The 15,248-nt window shown below is 45.9% G+C and overlaps 1 protein-coding gene across 1 annotated transcript in view; it reads right to left on the bottom strand.

The window, feature by feature from the left end:
- Nucleotides 1-15,248, bottom strand: part of EXT1 (exostosin glycosyltransferase 1) — a 170,105-nt gene that overhangs the window by 7,123 nt on the left and 147,734 nt on the right. Inside the window, exons 3-8 of the mRNA XM_040546935.1 lie at nucleotides 14,999-15,106; nucleotides 11,014-11,133; nucleotides 5,935-6,067; nucleotides 4,501-4,619; nucleotides 3,679-3,774; nucleotides 811-900 (exon numbers count right to left, since the gene is read on the bottom strand). Coding sequence (XP_040402869.1) covers nucleotides 811-900; nucleotides 3,679-3,774; nucleotides 4,501-4,619; nucleotides 5,935-6,067; nucleotides 11,014-11,133; nucleotides 14,999-15,106 — 666 coding nt within the window. The remainder of the gene's footprint in view (nucleotides 1-810; nucleotides 901-3,678; nucleotides 3,775-4,500; nucleotides 4,620-5,934; nucleotides 6,068-11,013; nucleotides 11,134-14,998; nucleotides 15,107-15,248) is intronic.

Raw genomic sequence — 15,248 nt, forward strand, 5'->3', positions numbered from 1 at the left:
ATTGCATCAGTGAAAGGTCCACATCACCGACAAAGAAAGAGGTTTCATAAAGGTGAACTGGGGAGAAAGGAATGGCCATGGACATGGAGATAAAAAGGGGAAAACAAAAGAAAATCGAGCTTTTCAGGCTATTCCCTGGCCATCATTAATAATGCATTTCCCAAATATTGCACTCTATATAAACTGCCATCAGTTGCTCCTGTGGTTCTCAGGAAGAGGTTCCAGAAATCAATACTCATCCCAGTTGTAAAAATTGGTTTTCTACAGTATTTTTCTTTCTTAGCACTATCTTGCTCTTGGCACAAACACTCCAACAACTGAACTAGCAAAGAACTCCAACTTTCTGGGACGACAGAACAGTCAGTGAGAGAGCATTCCTCAGTGAAATCCTGCATTAGGGTGGTGACACTGTTTTGGAGCGACAGCAGTTCCCTGCTGCTGACACCCCTACTTTCCCCACCTACACCCTACTGGTAAATACGGGGGGAAGAAACGCTATCAGAAAAGTGAGAGCAGAGCATTGAAGCTGACTGCTCTTGGCTGCCTACACCCGCCTGCAGCTATGTTACTAAAATAATAAAGAACGGAAGAACCATATGCTAATGATGAGCCAATTAACCGGGGTGAAAAGCTCTTCTGATGGTAGGCAGTGGCAGGGTTTCTGAAACAAGTGCGACATAAAATCTGAAGAGTATTGCGGGAAACCTTATAGCACTTGTTCACCAGCAAGGCCAAGGGAAGAGCCTATCTGCTGTGCTCAAGATGAGTCGGGGAGCCAAGGCAAACGCTCAGGATGACAGAGACCCTTACCTCAGTGGTTGAAAGCACGGTGTCCTCATCCAGGCTTAGCACTGCATCTGTCACTATGTTGTCGTAGGGTAGGAAGCGACTGCTCATAACCTGTGGGTATCCAAGGGAGGAAAAAAGTCATTTAAAGGAGTCATTTCCATGGAAATACTGTATTTCATTCCTCACTCCTATTTCCTTTTGTCTTGGGCACACTGCATGTCTGTCCGATAGAAAGGACTACTTAGTTCAGGAGGGAAAGTCTGTCATTTTCATCACTCCAGCAGCCAGCTCACACCTTCTGCTTGAGGAGTATGCCTTTGGGGCATGCTGCCTTCCTTATGTGACAAACTGTAATGGTCCACACTGAGAATTAGATGTACCTACAGCTTCCTGAGGCAGGACGTGCTCCCAGGTAGCTAGGACAGTCCCTCTGCCCTCCCGTGGGGTGCGAGGATCGCAGACAATGACGCACTGACAGGGACTTTGCAGCACTCATAAGGCGACACAGCTGGGAACCGAGGAGTCCAGGCTGCGTGTGAAGGACGTTACACTGCCAGGACTGTACCCCTGTCAGGTGGTACGGCTCCATCTCTGTGCGCTGCTGTCGCATCAACAGGGAGCTGCTGCCAAATGGTGCAATGTTTTCCATCAGAAAAGGAGAACACACTAAGGAACATGAGTACCAGTTGAGCTTCCTCTGCATCCAGAATCGTATTGATATTGTGGCATTTTTTCAAGTCACATTCCTGAGTGACACAATATATACATATAAAATCTACATGCGGAATAGCTTTTAAAAACTATGGCAGGACAGCTCTCAAGGCAATAAGGAATAGAGAAGTGGGATCAAAGGGTAACAGCGAGAGATGTTGCTGAGATGAGATGAGAATCCATATGGCTTCTTTACCAGACTAATTAGCACCTTTGGAGAACTGATGAGTGGTAATAAGGACATGACACTGTTTGTTTCCCTCAATTGCTGAGAAAAATAGCCTGTCTAGTTAACAGACTTCTTTTCAAACTCACTATCTGAAGAAATCACTACAAAAATCAGGCCCGGCTAGGGGAGATCACTGTCTGGAAACAGGGACACGAAGAAGTTTTTCATGTAGCTCGTAATGGACATGACCATTTCTGCATCCCTTGCAACCTGGTTGGAAGCAAGACCCTAAACCTATGCCATGTTTGAGAGAAAGCTCTGTCTCCATACTCAGGAGGTTCACAGCGTCTGTCTGGAGAGCATCTCTTCATCGCTGCGATGGGCCTCTGCCCAGGAACGCCGTGGCTGTGAGGGAGAGGCGATCTGGCAGGTGTTGACAGTTTTGATTTGCTTATGCAGAGGCAAAGCAGAGCAAGAAGCAGTCAGGAGACCGAGGTTCTCACCCTAGCTCTTTCACAGACGGTGGAAGACAGTCAAACAGTAAAATAGTCAGGATTACCCACGTATTTTCTTTTCCTAGTTAAAGCTCCCTGTTGTAAAATGCCTGCGATAATTTATCATGATTTCACGGGTAGGAGTGGAAGGTTAGATTAAGGCAGACCTCTGCGAGCCCCTGGCCAGAGTGACTGTGCCTGCCAGAATGCTTCAGTTAGGTCTGGAGATGAAAAGCAGTTCCTTTGTACAGCCTTTGAATTGGACTGCTCTGGCTCTGCTAGCTTTGTCCAAACAAGCAGCTTTTCTGCGCAAGAAGCCATTTGGCATATATTGGGATATTAGAGAGATGAGACTGTCCACTACAAACACACCTTTGTGTACTCAGGAGACTCATTTGTAATCTAAACAGTGCCTGGGCCAATTTCTACAAATCCTGTAGAACCGGTCAGAGGTTTTCTCCTCCATCTCACCTCTGCAAGCTTTCCAAAAAGAAAAAAAAACAACAAAAAACACCTCTGCAATGTTCAAAAGACTCAGAAGTCACTACAGACAGCCTTTCTTGGCCCTGCAGCAACTCTCCTGATACTGTTTACATGGCTAGCTAAGGCATAAGCCATCAGCTGCCAACTTTGCAGGGCCCTCGCTTTCCCTTTGCTGAGGTGATTGGGGTACAAGACCAAAGACAGGACCATAAATTCAAAACACGACAGTGCAGCCCAAGCAGCTAAAAGTTCTCTTTGCAAAGGCAGAGCTCGAGAGCCAAATGATACATATCGCAGAGGGGCCGGCCCAAATGTGTCTCAGTCATGGCCTTGAAACAAGAAGCCCTGCTTCTCTCAGGCCTGACTTTGGAAAGGAATCGTCTACTTCAGCACGGATTTAAAAAGAAACCTCTCCCCTCATCTAGGTGCTGCCTGTTTCAGCTTTGGGGAAGCACGAACAAACAAGTGTGTTGCACAGCAGGAGACGACGCAGTGGTTTTGTTCCCATGCAAGCACCCCTTGTCCTTTCCTTTATTTTATGGTGGGATCCCTTCGCTGACAGCAGTCTGCTGCAAGGCCACGAGAGAAGGCACTTTCTGGAAGTTGGTTTGGCACTACCCACTCTCATCTCTTCCTCCGCTTTTGGGTCTGCAGCTGATCCCCAAGCCTTGCATCTGACTGCTCGGACTCAGTAATCAGCTGCATCGCTGCTTTCATGTCCCCGCAGAGATACAGAAACCTCCAAAGAAGGGGGCAGCACTGCCTACTCTTGGGACCACGTTTCAAAGCAGGGCCCCACCTGTGAATCGCATGGCATTAATTGCGATGCTGCTGACTTGTGAGAGCACGGGCCTCGTGCATGAAACACAAATCGGTGACCACGCTGGTGCAAAGGAACGAGGAACAGAGAGGAGCTGTCACACAGCTGCGAACTACAAGTTGCGAACTACTAGCCGCGAAGCAGCTAGAAAAACAAACTCTGGTCCCACCGGAGAATATATGCAATCTTTTATGATGCTCCTCTCCACTTACCTTGCTCTCTCCTTCAATGACTATGACAGGCACAGAAGTGGCAGGCCAGCGGTGTTTGGCTGGGAGGGGTTTATCACAATTCCATAAAACAATGATCTGGAAGAGAATGTTGGACCACGATCAGACTCCTTGGTGGCAATGCAGTCCAAGTCCTACAGACTCAGATCTCCAGACAGAAATGTTGAGTTCATATTTGGACTTTCCAAATCAACAAGGATGATACAGATCTGCATAAAAATAACACTTCCTACAGTAATTTCACCCATCCTGACTGTATACATCCTCCTAAACAAACGTAGGCTGGACAGGAACTGAGGAAGTCTCTGTCTAGGCCAGGTCACACGGATGTCACGGATTTACTTTGGCTCACATTGAAGGCTAAAACACTTGTGACTCTCCACTACAAGAGGGTGCTCCTACTGAACTCCCCAGGGTTTCTTTTAGGCAAGCCAAAATCCCGGCACTGTGAGCCTAGGAGCCACAGCAGGAGGAAGGAAGATCACGCAGGGGCTCTTGAGGCACAGACATCCTTTTGCAGTTTGCAGCACTTGAGGTTCAGATATTTAAAGTGCAGTCTTTGTTCTACCTGTCTCACGAAACAAAGGCGTTTAATTATCGTCTCTATCCCACTCGCATTATAGTCAGAATTTTTGTTTCCCATGCATGCAGGTCACAGACACCAGAAATCTCAGAGAAAAGAAACACGAGAACTGAAACAGGGGGTTGAAACTCGAGTGAGAAGAGGTGAAATCAACAGCCTCTTCACTCCTGGGACAACAGTCCTGTCTCAGATGTGACTTACAGCCAAACAGCGCTCCTTACCTGTGCACAGTACTGGGACTTGGCTACAGCAACCAGGAGTTTCAGCACAGGTTGAGATTGGGAAACCAGGGGAGTTACTGCATGGATAACGGCAGTGAACGTGGGGAGAGGCTTCAGACCTGACGCAAAGAGAGATGTGCTCAGAAAAGACAAAATTGCCCCATTTCGTAGAGGTTACAGGACTTGGAGGTGGAAAGATAATCTGTGTTTATAGCAAACCTTGCAATTCTTTTTTAGGCCATGTCCTTTAGTCTTGGATACCAAGTCCCAGACACTTCTGAGGAGATCACACTTCCCTTTAGCTCCCATGCCCCCTGAAAACCCTCACTCAGTGCAATTACTGCCTTTTCTTACTATTTCCACAAATGTCCTGCAATCTTCCATCCAGTTTGCCCACAGATAATATCTAGTTTGTTCAGCCAAATTTCTTTCTTGACACTAGCTCTGCCTGGTTTTTCTACCTGGCTCTGGATACTTGGCGTTTTCTAGACGCATCCACGATTTCCAGAGGCGTGTTCAGTTTCCACAGTTCCATCACAGCCTCTGTCAGATTTTTGCTCTTTCTGGATAAATCCCCATCCACATACGTCTTCAATTACCTCCTGACCTGATAATTCTGTTTGCATCCTTGCCTTCCAATTCTGACATTTTTGTCTTGCCGTGCCTTCCTTTTCTGCCTGAAATAACAGATCCTACTGGCTTCCGCCCTTACTTACTGCTCTCAGTCTTATCTACGTTCATCTGTGTGGGGTCAGAGTCATTTTTCATCAAAATTCCCACAGAAACCTTCTTCTCCTTTTGGAGGTTACCAAAAGCATGGTAACAGCGAATTTTTAGCAGGTGGGCAGTACAGATACACACAAGTGGGATGACACAGGCTGAGCCAAAAGTGGAAGCAAGTGTCATCAGCAGGATAATTTCAGGCTGCAGGCACATTCCCCTGCAGAATTCATCGCTTAAGCTCTGCTTCGGGAAAAAGCCACGTTCGTAAGACCTTTGCATTCCTTCTAGTAGGATCCGTAAGAGGACACAGAGTACGGAGAATAAATCCATACCAACTATGCACTCCAATTGCAAGTGCCATGGGTAAATTACCACTTTTCCAATTTGCCAAGCACAAATAAACAAAGAAAGCAAAAAACTATCCCTCTTGTGTCCCCTTGGGCCATAAATGGGTCAGTAACTCAGGCATTAATTACTGGCAACTGAAAAGTATGAAAGGATTTTTTTTTTAAAACAATATTTGCAAACGAGAGGCCCACAATGCATGTCGATGAGTCAGAGACATCCCAGTCTGCAGTGGGCAGGGAAGACTGAAACAGGATAAATGGAAAGCATCATTAACTAGAAATGAATGGCGAGTCACGAGGCACATGCTCCTCAAAGATCAGTGATATTCCAAGTGCCACCAGAGTGTAGGAAGGATTCACTCACCGAGATTAGCATAGTAGTAAGGAAAATCTCCCAGATATGAGGAATACTGTGGCAGTACAAATAACCCTCCAGGATGTTTGTTCCATATTAAGCTGTTACGTGATATGTGCTTAAATATTCTGTCCTGAATAATCTGGAAAACAAGAGAGGCAATGACTGTTAAATAGACTGCAATAGCCACTGGTGGGTGTTCCAGGGACTCCGGCCGACTGGAGTCCTCCTCACCCAGTTTGCAACAAGCTGAGGCACACAAACGACGAGACGTTCCTGCTTAATCTCTCCTAAAATGGCACAGAAGCTCTGTACTTCAACAACACTTCAGCAGCTCAGGCTTCAGAGCACCTCATTAGCCTCCGTGGATGTGGGGACCTTGCAATTCATTGCATTCTGTATTTCACGTCAAGGATTTTGTCTGTGAGAGGAAGTCGGCAGTAGTAAGCCCCATTAGTGCACTGTCAGTTTTTACTATCCAGAACTCATATAAGATAATTACTTGAGGATGGCATTACAAAGCTAGGTATTATTTCGAGATAACGAGAGCATTCAAAGCCACAAAGGCTTTCAGCAAATCAGGCTGCACTAATTATTCATTTTGCTTATTACGAAGGGGCATTAATATTCAGATACATCACTGATTCTACGTCTCGGTTCCATAAGGGCTCCTTGTTGGCTGAAATAGAAGAAGATCTGTTGGTAACCACTCTCTTTCTTTGCTGAGGGCCACAAACTTAGAATTCTAGATATTTAAGGGCAGACCAGATTGCTAGGTCGTCTACTTTGTCATCTGGAATACCACAAGCTACAAAAAAGATACAAGGCCAAACAATTAATATGTGTTTATAACACTGGTAATAGTTACTTCAGACCAGTTGCTAGCATGTAAGAACACTCTGGTTCTTACACCAACTTGCTGCAAAGTCGTAATAAGGCTCAGCAGTGGGAAGCTAAAACTAGACAAACTCAGCGTCCAAGCAAGAGACAATTTTCTAGGTGCAATCTGCTCTTGGGCCACATGCTCTTACATCTTTGTCTTCCTCTGAAGCAGCAGAGGTTGGCAGGACTGGGGATGAGACCCTGGAAGGGGCTGGGATTGTGAAGGAGGAATATTCTGCTAAGACAGCTAATCAGGATTTCCTTGCCTTCTACAGCTCATCTGGGATCTCCTAAGGGGATTTGATGCAGTTGGTGGTTTATGCATTACACAGGGCTCAAATGCCAAGAACAGGTTGGTTCTCCTAACCTAACATCTCTGGCCTTAGCACAGGCACATCTGGGCCAAAGTAATGGCTCTGAAGCTGGAGTAAATCTAATCCCCTGCTCCATTCCTTAAAATCTTTGGAGCTAAAGAAGGTCTATACCCACAGCATAGAAAAAAACAACAAACAAAAGCAAGCAAAAAGACCCCAAATAACAAAAGCCAACTAAAAGCAGCTGCTGGAGTCTAAGCAAGCTGAAAACCTCTGTCAGCAGCTGAGTTCAAGGACGTTCGGTCAGTACGGAGCGTGACCAGTAGTTTTCCTGGAATTTTTGATGGCTATGACAAAACAAAACCACCAAATCACAAGTTACCTTGTGCTAGATGATCCACTGCTAGTGGCCACATCACCATGGTTAACTTGAGGCAAATGTTAGGTGTCTGCACGCTTGTCTTAATTTCGCCTGCAGCCAATTAGCATTGCTAATATGCAATAATTCACTCACATGCCTAAGTTTTTAACTTATTTTTATGTGGATATAACGGACTTAAGGACCATATTTCCACTAAAAAGAATGTATCCGAATATTTGTTGGGAAAGTTAGGGGTGCCAGCTGCCAGACCTCCTGCATGGCAGCAGGGAGAGATGACTACTGGTTCTCCATCTGCAAGTCATGCCACTAAACAAAGACAGAACCTGGAAAGTACACATTTTCAAGCGTTTACCACAAAGCCCAAATACTACAGCTCCTTCCTTCTGTTTTCTCAGAACTGGGGCATGATCAGATAAGGGGAAGTCTGCGAATTTACACGGTCAGGAGGTTTTCACAGACGGCGGAGTTTTCCACCGCGCTGGTAGCCAACAAGGCTGCAGGGGAAACACATGGCTCGCATTCAACGCTGCTTCAGCGTGCCCAGAGCAGCCCTAACACGAAGCAGACCCCTGATGCCACGCAGGGTACGTGGCCTTCAGTGCATGGCAGGCATACAGATCTCACTAATGCGGCTACTCAACAGGCCGGGGAGCTGGCCTGTAATATATCACAGCTCACGGACGGCAGATTAATTTATCACACTCCTGGTCTACATAAGAAATCTCGCTGTCTGTAATGATAAAGAGTAGAAAAGACGACTTGGCAGAAAGAGAGCAGACGTGTATAAAAAAGGATAACATGGGGGACCAATCGATTAAAATTCAGGGTACGCAGCATGGCACATATTGCAGGGACGGGCAGCGGCTATACAGTGTCTCCAATGGTGAGGCCTGACAGGAGAAGTTTAGGAAGAGGAAGAAGGGGTGATGAACTCTGCCAAGATCTCCCTTTTCTTTTTTGGAATTCATTAACAGTCCAATATTTTTGTTTCCCTCATCTTCGCGCTTCCAAAAATTCATATGTTGCCTTCAGCATTGTCTCTTCTCAATATGCCCCAGCCAAGCACTGCACGTTTATTGTATGCCTTTTGTGCTGTCCTCCTCCTTCCTCTTCCTGAGCAGAAGACTGAGCATATTGCCCAGGGATTTAGGTGTGTTTCAGGCTTGTTTTCGTGGATGAACAAGCTGAAAAATTGCAGATACACTGTGTAGGGATGGTGTTTGCTGCAGTCCGCTGCTGCCAGCGCTCCCGCCCACCACGCTGGGGCAGACCCACACGAACACCATTTCCTGACCCACACCACGCCTGTGGCACCTACAGCTGCAATACGGACGGCTGGCCAAATGCTTCAAAGCTCCCACACCGGGCTAGGAGCTGTTTGGCTCCGGTCTCCAAATGCTGTCAGGGACCTGAAGACGTGATCAAATGTTTTCACAGGTGTCCAGGATACCAGGCAGAGGAGAGACACGATGCCCTTGTAGACACCTGAGTTGGGGAAGACTTTTGCTGCACTGATGTCCTCATACTTGGACATGGTACAGCACTGCAGGCAGCAGGGAGGCGATTATTCAGATGGTATCTAGTATCATCCGAGCACTGTGACACCACAGCGTTACAACAGAAGATGGATAACATCCACCAGAAAAAAAATTATCCTGGTAGGAATTTACTTACAGGCATCAAATTTTAAAAAGAGGATATACTGCTTGCAGATTTCTGACACCAAAAATCACTCTCAGCTGTTTTATTCCTTTCCTACAGGAAGTTAACTCTGGACTTCACTCTGGCAAGCTGAAATGTGAAATGAGTATCTGCTCATATGAACAGAACCCCTCTTAGCTGTCTTTACAAATTCTGAGAGTCCTGAATTAAAAACAAACAAACATAAACCCCTCAAACCAAAACCACCCTTGCAAACAAATGGAAAAACCCAGAACATAACTTCAACGCCAGGCATACATTACTCGGTTCCATTAAATTAAACCTTGCAGGAAGATTTTTGTTTTCTCTTTTTTCCCCTCTGAGCAGAAACCGCAGCCTGCTGGATGCCCAGCTGCTTGAGCTTTATTACAGGTTTTACTCTCCCCTGGGCACCTACAATGACATTGGCTGATGTCCCACGAGGTCCAGGCAGCCCTAAAGACTCATCTTTGAGCACTGGAGCTGGATGAGACGGACACCAAGGCTGTGGGGCTGCAGGTGATGTCCCCTCGGGACCAGCCCAGCACAGGTAGGAGAGGGGCAGCGAGGAGAGCTGTGCAGCCTTCCCTTTTTAGCAACCCTTAATGATAACAGGGTGCCTGCAGGGAAGGGGCAGACAAGGGATGAGGCACCCTGATTGTCTCTAATTAAGACGGGTGAATTAGGCTGCAAGCACTGCCACGTGGTCTTCCAGCTTTGTTAGCCTGATCCTGGCACGGGCTGTGACGATACCACTACCTCGTCCGTGCTCCCGGGGAGCCTGAGGATGCCGAGCTATTCCCAACAGGCAGCACGGATGAAGCCAAGCTCATTAGGGGTAGAGAGCGTTGCGAGTACAGCTACGCCAGGGGCTCCAAAAATATTCCCTGCCTGGTTTTCTCCATTGGTACAGAAAAACCCAAGGGAATGTCTTGCAGCAGCTGGAGGTGGGTCAGCCACAAACAAGCCCGCTGCAGGCCAAAATACGGGCAGCAGCACTTGTTTGCAGTTTGCAGGCGAATGCAGAGTAGGAAATGTGGAACTTTACAACCAGGTACAAAGACAGATGCAACTGCAGAAGAATTTGCATAAGACAAATGCATTTGGACCTCCAAAGCGAGCCACTTCCAGTGGTAAAAGTGTGTCAAAAATTTCAATGCAAACCTGCAGAACAATTAGAAGAGAAACCTGCTTTTGAAATTGTATCCTGGGCTCTACTTCTAAAGAGCCTTTTATCTCTCCTCTGCCTCTCGAATTCAGAAAGGATTCTCTCCACATTTGAGATCTCCTGTCTCCCCGTTTAATAGCAGTCTAATTATGATTATTTCTTACTATTTTGTAGGGATGATCAGGCCTTTCCCTTACCCTGGGTGTGACGATAAGACACAGTAACTGACAAGCCCCCATTTTCTCGCAGCCAGACCTACAGCCCCATCACAAGGCATCAAATGGTCAAGGAGCTTCAGAGTAGTATTTTTTTTCCAAAATGAATTCCAGAAAGGTTTCTTAAAGAAACATATTCACCACCACTGACAAGGATAGTGATTCATTGGCCATAAAGCCTTGCGAAGGCAAGATCACACATGACAACTTTCCCACGTGTCCGATAGCTCCCATTCTTCACCGTGTCAGTTTTCTAATGCGGATACCAATAATGAAGAAAATATTTCCTTAGGGAAGAAAACTTATCAAGACGCCGAGGTTTTTTTTTTTCCAAGTGACCGATTGCACGTCGTGAAAACCAAGGTCTGGTGCCAGCTGAGCGCAGCAGCAGCTCAACAGCTGTGGAAAGCTCGCGCCTCTGCGTGGTCCCAGACAGTTTTTACTCACCTCTAGTGTAGTCAATACAATCTTCTCAACTGAAGAAAAATAAGCCTCCCACAAGAACTGTGTCTGCTGTCTAAGTGCTAGGATTTTATCCTGATGGATAGACCTGATTGTAGAAGGAATCTGTAATACAAGATGTAATATAGTCAGAAGCTTCACAAAACAACGCAATCTCATCGAATTAATATGCTGCTGACAAGTTCTCTCCTCTATTAGCAAGCTGCACAGCTTCGGCGCTCCCATCCAACAAGACGTGTGTGTCAACAGCCAAAACCCTGATGGAGACACAGATGAGACACAGCCCTGCACGACCTTTGGTACTGGCCCACTATGGAATACACGATTTATTTATTTTTATTTGCTTTCTCTCGGTTTTTGCTTGTTTCTCTCCCCTCTCCCCAGCGCTGCGGCGTGGCACAGCGAGGAGCTCCAGCACAAATCCCTCCCGCACAACGCTTTTCACGGACCGGCAGTTTAACAAACTAGTACCTGCAGGACTTCTGGGTCCGGCAATAATCCCCGCTCTCAGAGCACATTAAAGGGATCTGGAATTGCATTTACCGCAGCATGGCAGCACTAAGTGCCCTGAGGAAAACATAGCAACATCTGAAGCAAGACTTCACTTTTGGGGAGCCTGCGGATCAAATCGCATTTTACTAATTATTGTGGGTGGAAGGAATAATGTCTCCCACAACACCTGCTATTCACAGGGGAAAACACTGCTGCTTTTTCTCCCTTCTCCGTTAAAGCACCACTCTAATTCTGGTGTAAGTCGCCTTGCAAAGAAAAACCAAATTGCCCCGCCGCAATGCTTTGTGATTACAAAATGTAATGATGACTGGAGCAGAAGGGGAGGGCTTCCCTTCTGCTTCTCTCCCCATCCCCACATCCCTCTTCATGCTGGAAGGAAACTAATGAGCGTACGTGCCACTGGTTAACTTCTTAGGACCTCGATCAAGGCCTCCAGTATGTTGCTTTGACAATGCAAATTGACATTATTAAGGGAGTTTAACTGCAATTTGCTTCAATTACCAGGACTACTCACAGAACCAGGAAGGCCTCTAAGATATTTTGCTTATCTGTACTCGTTTCTTCTAGGAACGAGGAGCTGTGCTTTTGCACCTACTTTCTTGTGATTTCAAATTAGGCCACCTCATTCTCAGACAGTCATTTTTCACAGAGCTTTTACTTCAATCACGAGCTGTAAAAGCATGTACTTTCGCTGTGCGTTGCTTTTTTGCACATCCCAGCTTGTTCTGAAGGTTACTTGCAACCCAACACATCCGCCCTTTCCTGATCAAAACACATTTGCTTATTCCTAAAATATTCTGAGAGGTGGCAAGGATCATTATTTGGTTACAGGAACTCCTGAATCAAACGACTTCACATGAAACATTTTCCTGAAGAAAATTTGAGATTCTAAGAATTTATAAATAATGAATTTCCATGAGAGTCGGTAAATTTGTAACTGCGTTGCTTGCATCCACGTCTGGACAGATCACGGCTCCCCAGAGTGCAGTGTCAGATGCGACGATGCCCACTCTCTAAGACCTGCTAGCTATAAAACAGAATTTGAGCTTCAGAGAGTAAGGGCTGCAGAAGGAAATGGTCAAAATGTCAAAGGTGGTGCGTTTTGTTCCTTTGCTATGGTCCCTGTATGTCTTTAGGTAAAACATTCCTTTCAAACAAGTATGAAAGACGGAAGCCAAAGCCAGGCTTTAGTGCATGTTTTTCTAATCAGTTCCATCACTGTTGCAGAACGACGTTTAACTGTATCAAATTTTATTTTGGGGGGTGAATATTCTTTCTTTTCATTACTTTTCCAGTAACTTCCAAGAAATACTGGGATAACGAACATTATCTGTACTGGCTGTACACAGATCACATCCATGCTCATTACCAAGAGCAAACACACAATCAAAGTCCCTTCACGGTGGCAACGTGGCATTTTTTTCTATAAAGTTAAACATTTAATTGCATGATGTGCAACCTTGCATGTGCGCTACATGTGAGAGAGAGCAAGAAGAGAAATCAATACTCTTTTGCTGCTCTGGCCCCTGAGCGCGAAGGCCGCTCTGCCAGTGAAGGTTACTGCAAGAAGTTCAGGTTTTACAGACTGCGAGTTTTTGCCTGCGAGTGCCTGCAAACACGGTGCCAAGGTTTAAAAAAAGCCTCGGTGCCTGCTCTGTTGCAACAGCTGGAAAGGAAAATCAGGGCTCCCATTTTAACTGCATTTGCTTATTAGTTATTAATCTACTTGTCCAGAAAGACAGGTGGGGAAAATGATGTATTAATACTAATCTGGCAGGATTACGCTGGAATTACTAGGACTGGATGACGTCTTAATAAAAGGTCATTTCAGTAATAAGTGGGGGAAGGAAAAAAACCACCCCACAAAAATAAATGCAGAAAGGCTGGATTAAGCTCTCCTAGCGCTATGATGAGGAGAATATGCAAATAAAAACATCCGAGCTGCTCTAAAACAGGAAATGAAAAACTGTAACATAACAAAAACATTTCCCAGAGCAGACATTCAGGCCCTCTGCCAGCTCTTTAAAAACACTGTTAATAATGGTGCAGTAGCTGTTCAATATGGAAGCAGCTGTGAGGAGAACGAATGGCATGTTACCGGAAAGCATGAAGATCAGCAAATTATTATTATTTAAAGGGAGAAATAATTTTGCTCGGAAAAACATGCTGACCATGAAAGCAAAAATCAAATTTCTATTTTTTTTTTTTTTAAATTGCAGATTGTGTCTCATTGATGGCAACAGGTAGCACTTCGCAAGGCTTGCTAGGCCAGCTCTTTACAAATATTTACATCTTCAGACAAGTAAGAAGGCACCTAAGGAGATTTTTAAAGGCACTTCAACTTTTGTGTGCTAACACACCCGCACCTTTGAGTACTTCTCTCCATGGATGGCAATAGCTTGCCACTTCGGAAATGAGCTAAATTTAGTAATAACAAAACCGCTCTTACTGTGGGATAAGCCAGTGTGTACTAGTGCACAGTGTGCACTGCAGACAACTACCCTAAAGCTGTAAAATCCATTTTTTTTTGAAAAAAATAAAAGTTTGAAATGTTGCTGTCTCCCTACAAAAATATTTCCAAGAGGTCAGGAAGCACATCAGTGGTGCTGACACAGAAATGACTAGATAGGAGACGAACAGCAATTTGGCGGCTATTCCAGATCTCGTGGATCTCAGCTTCACGCTGGGCGATGGCATTTCAGCAAATGCTGCTTTGGGGAAACCAATTTCTCAAGAACTTTTCCTAATATCCATTTCTCTCCATACCTTGAAAAAAAACACAGGTCTGCCAGGGAAATAGAAGAAAAACTCTAGTGAATTTAAAGACAAAAGCAGATGCTGAAGGTAAGCAGGGCATTTCTAATTCCTTAGCTCACTTTTGTTGCATGATCTCAGGGACATTAACAATAAAGCGATGTGACCACTGCTTCAGAAAGACAAAGATGTCTTTCTGAAGACATCTTTCAAAAAGATCTTCTTCGAAAAGGTTCTGCTTCCGCAAAACTGTTAGGCATTAACAGGGTCTGAGACGAGACCCCTTTGCCTGAGTGAGGAGCCCCGTCAGCCCCTTCCAGCCAGATACACAGCACTGGTAGAGCCCCGAGATCCAACTTTTTCTGAAGGACGGGAGCAAAAATGGCCTTCAGAAGTCTTCTCCCTCATGGCAGCACCTGTTTGGGACAGCCCTGCCTCAGAGAGGGATCCAGGCGCCCCCCACCAGAGGAAAAATGAAGAAGCCTCCTGCGTTCAAGCACGCGGCCTGGTGGCTGCAATGACCTTCAGGTCAGGCCGTGAATGATGTCACATTAAATGAGTTCATCGCCGGCGTGACACAGACAATCCCTTCATGATAAAAATTCTTTTACAGCCCTGACCTTTCGGATTCATCTTCCCCGTCCATTTAGACGGCGGCGGCAATAATCAACCGATCTGCTGAAGGCCGCCGTCTTTTTCTTACCTGTAATAGCAATCTCTCATCCCCGATGACGGCAGCCTGCTTCCAATCAATCACTTCCGAGAAGGGCAGCTCCCATCCATTGCTGAGCATCACGGGCACGCAGGCAGCCTGCACACAGAGCCATCGCACTCGTTAGTGGGCTCTCCCATGGCCGGCCAACAATTAGCACAAGCCTCAAGGCTCACGCCAACGCGATTCCTGTTTTCTGCACCGGTTCTGCCCCAGCACTCGCGCCACGCCGCCAGAAGGC

This window comes from Cygnus olor, chromosome 2 (assembly GCF_009769625.2).
Source record: "Cygnus olor isolate bCygOlo1 chromosome 2, bCygOlo1.pri.v2, whole genome shotgun sequence".
Taxonomy (NCBI): domain Eukaryota; kingdom Metazoa; phylum Chordata; class Aves; order Anseriformes; family Anatidae; genus Cygnus; species Cygnus olor.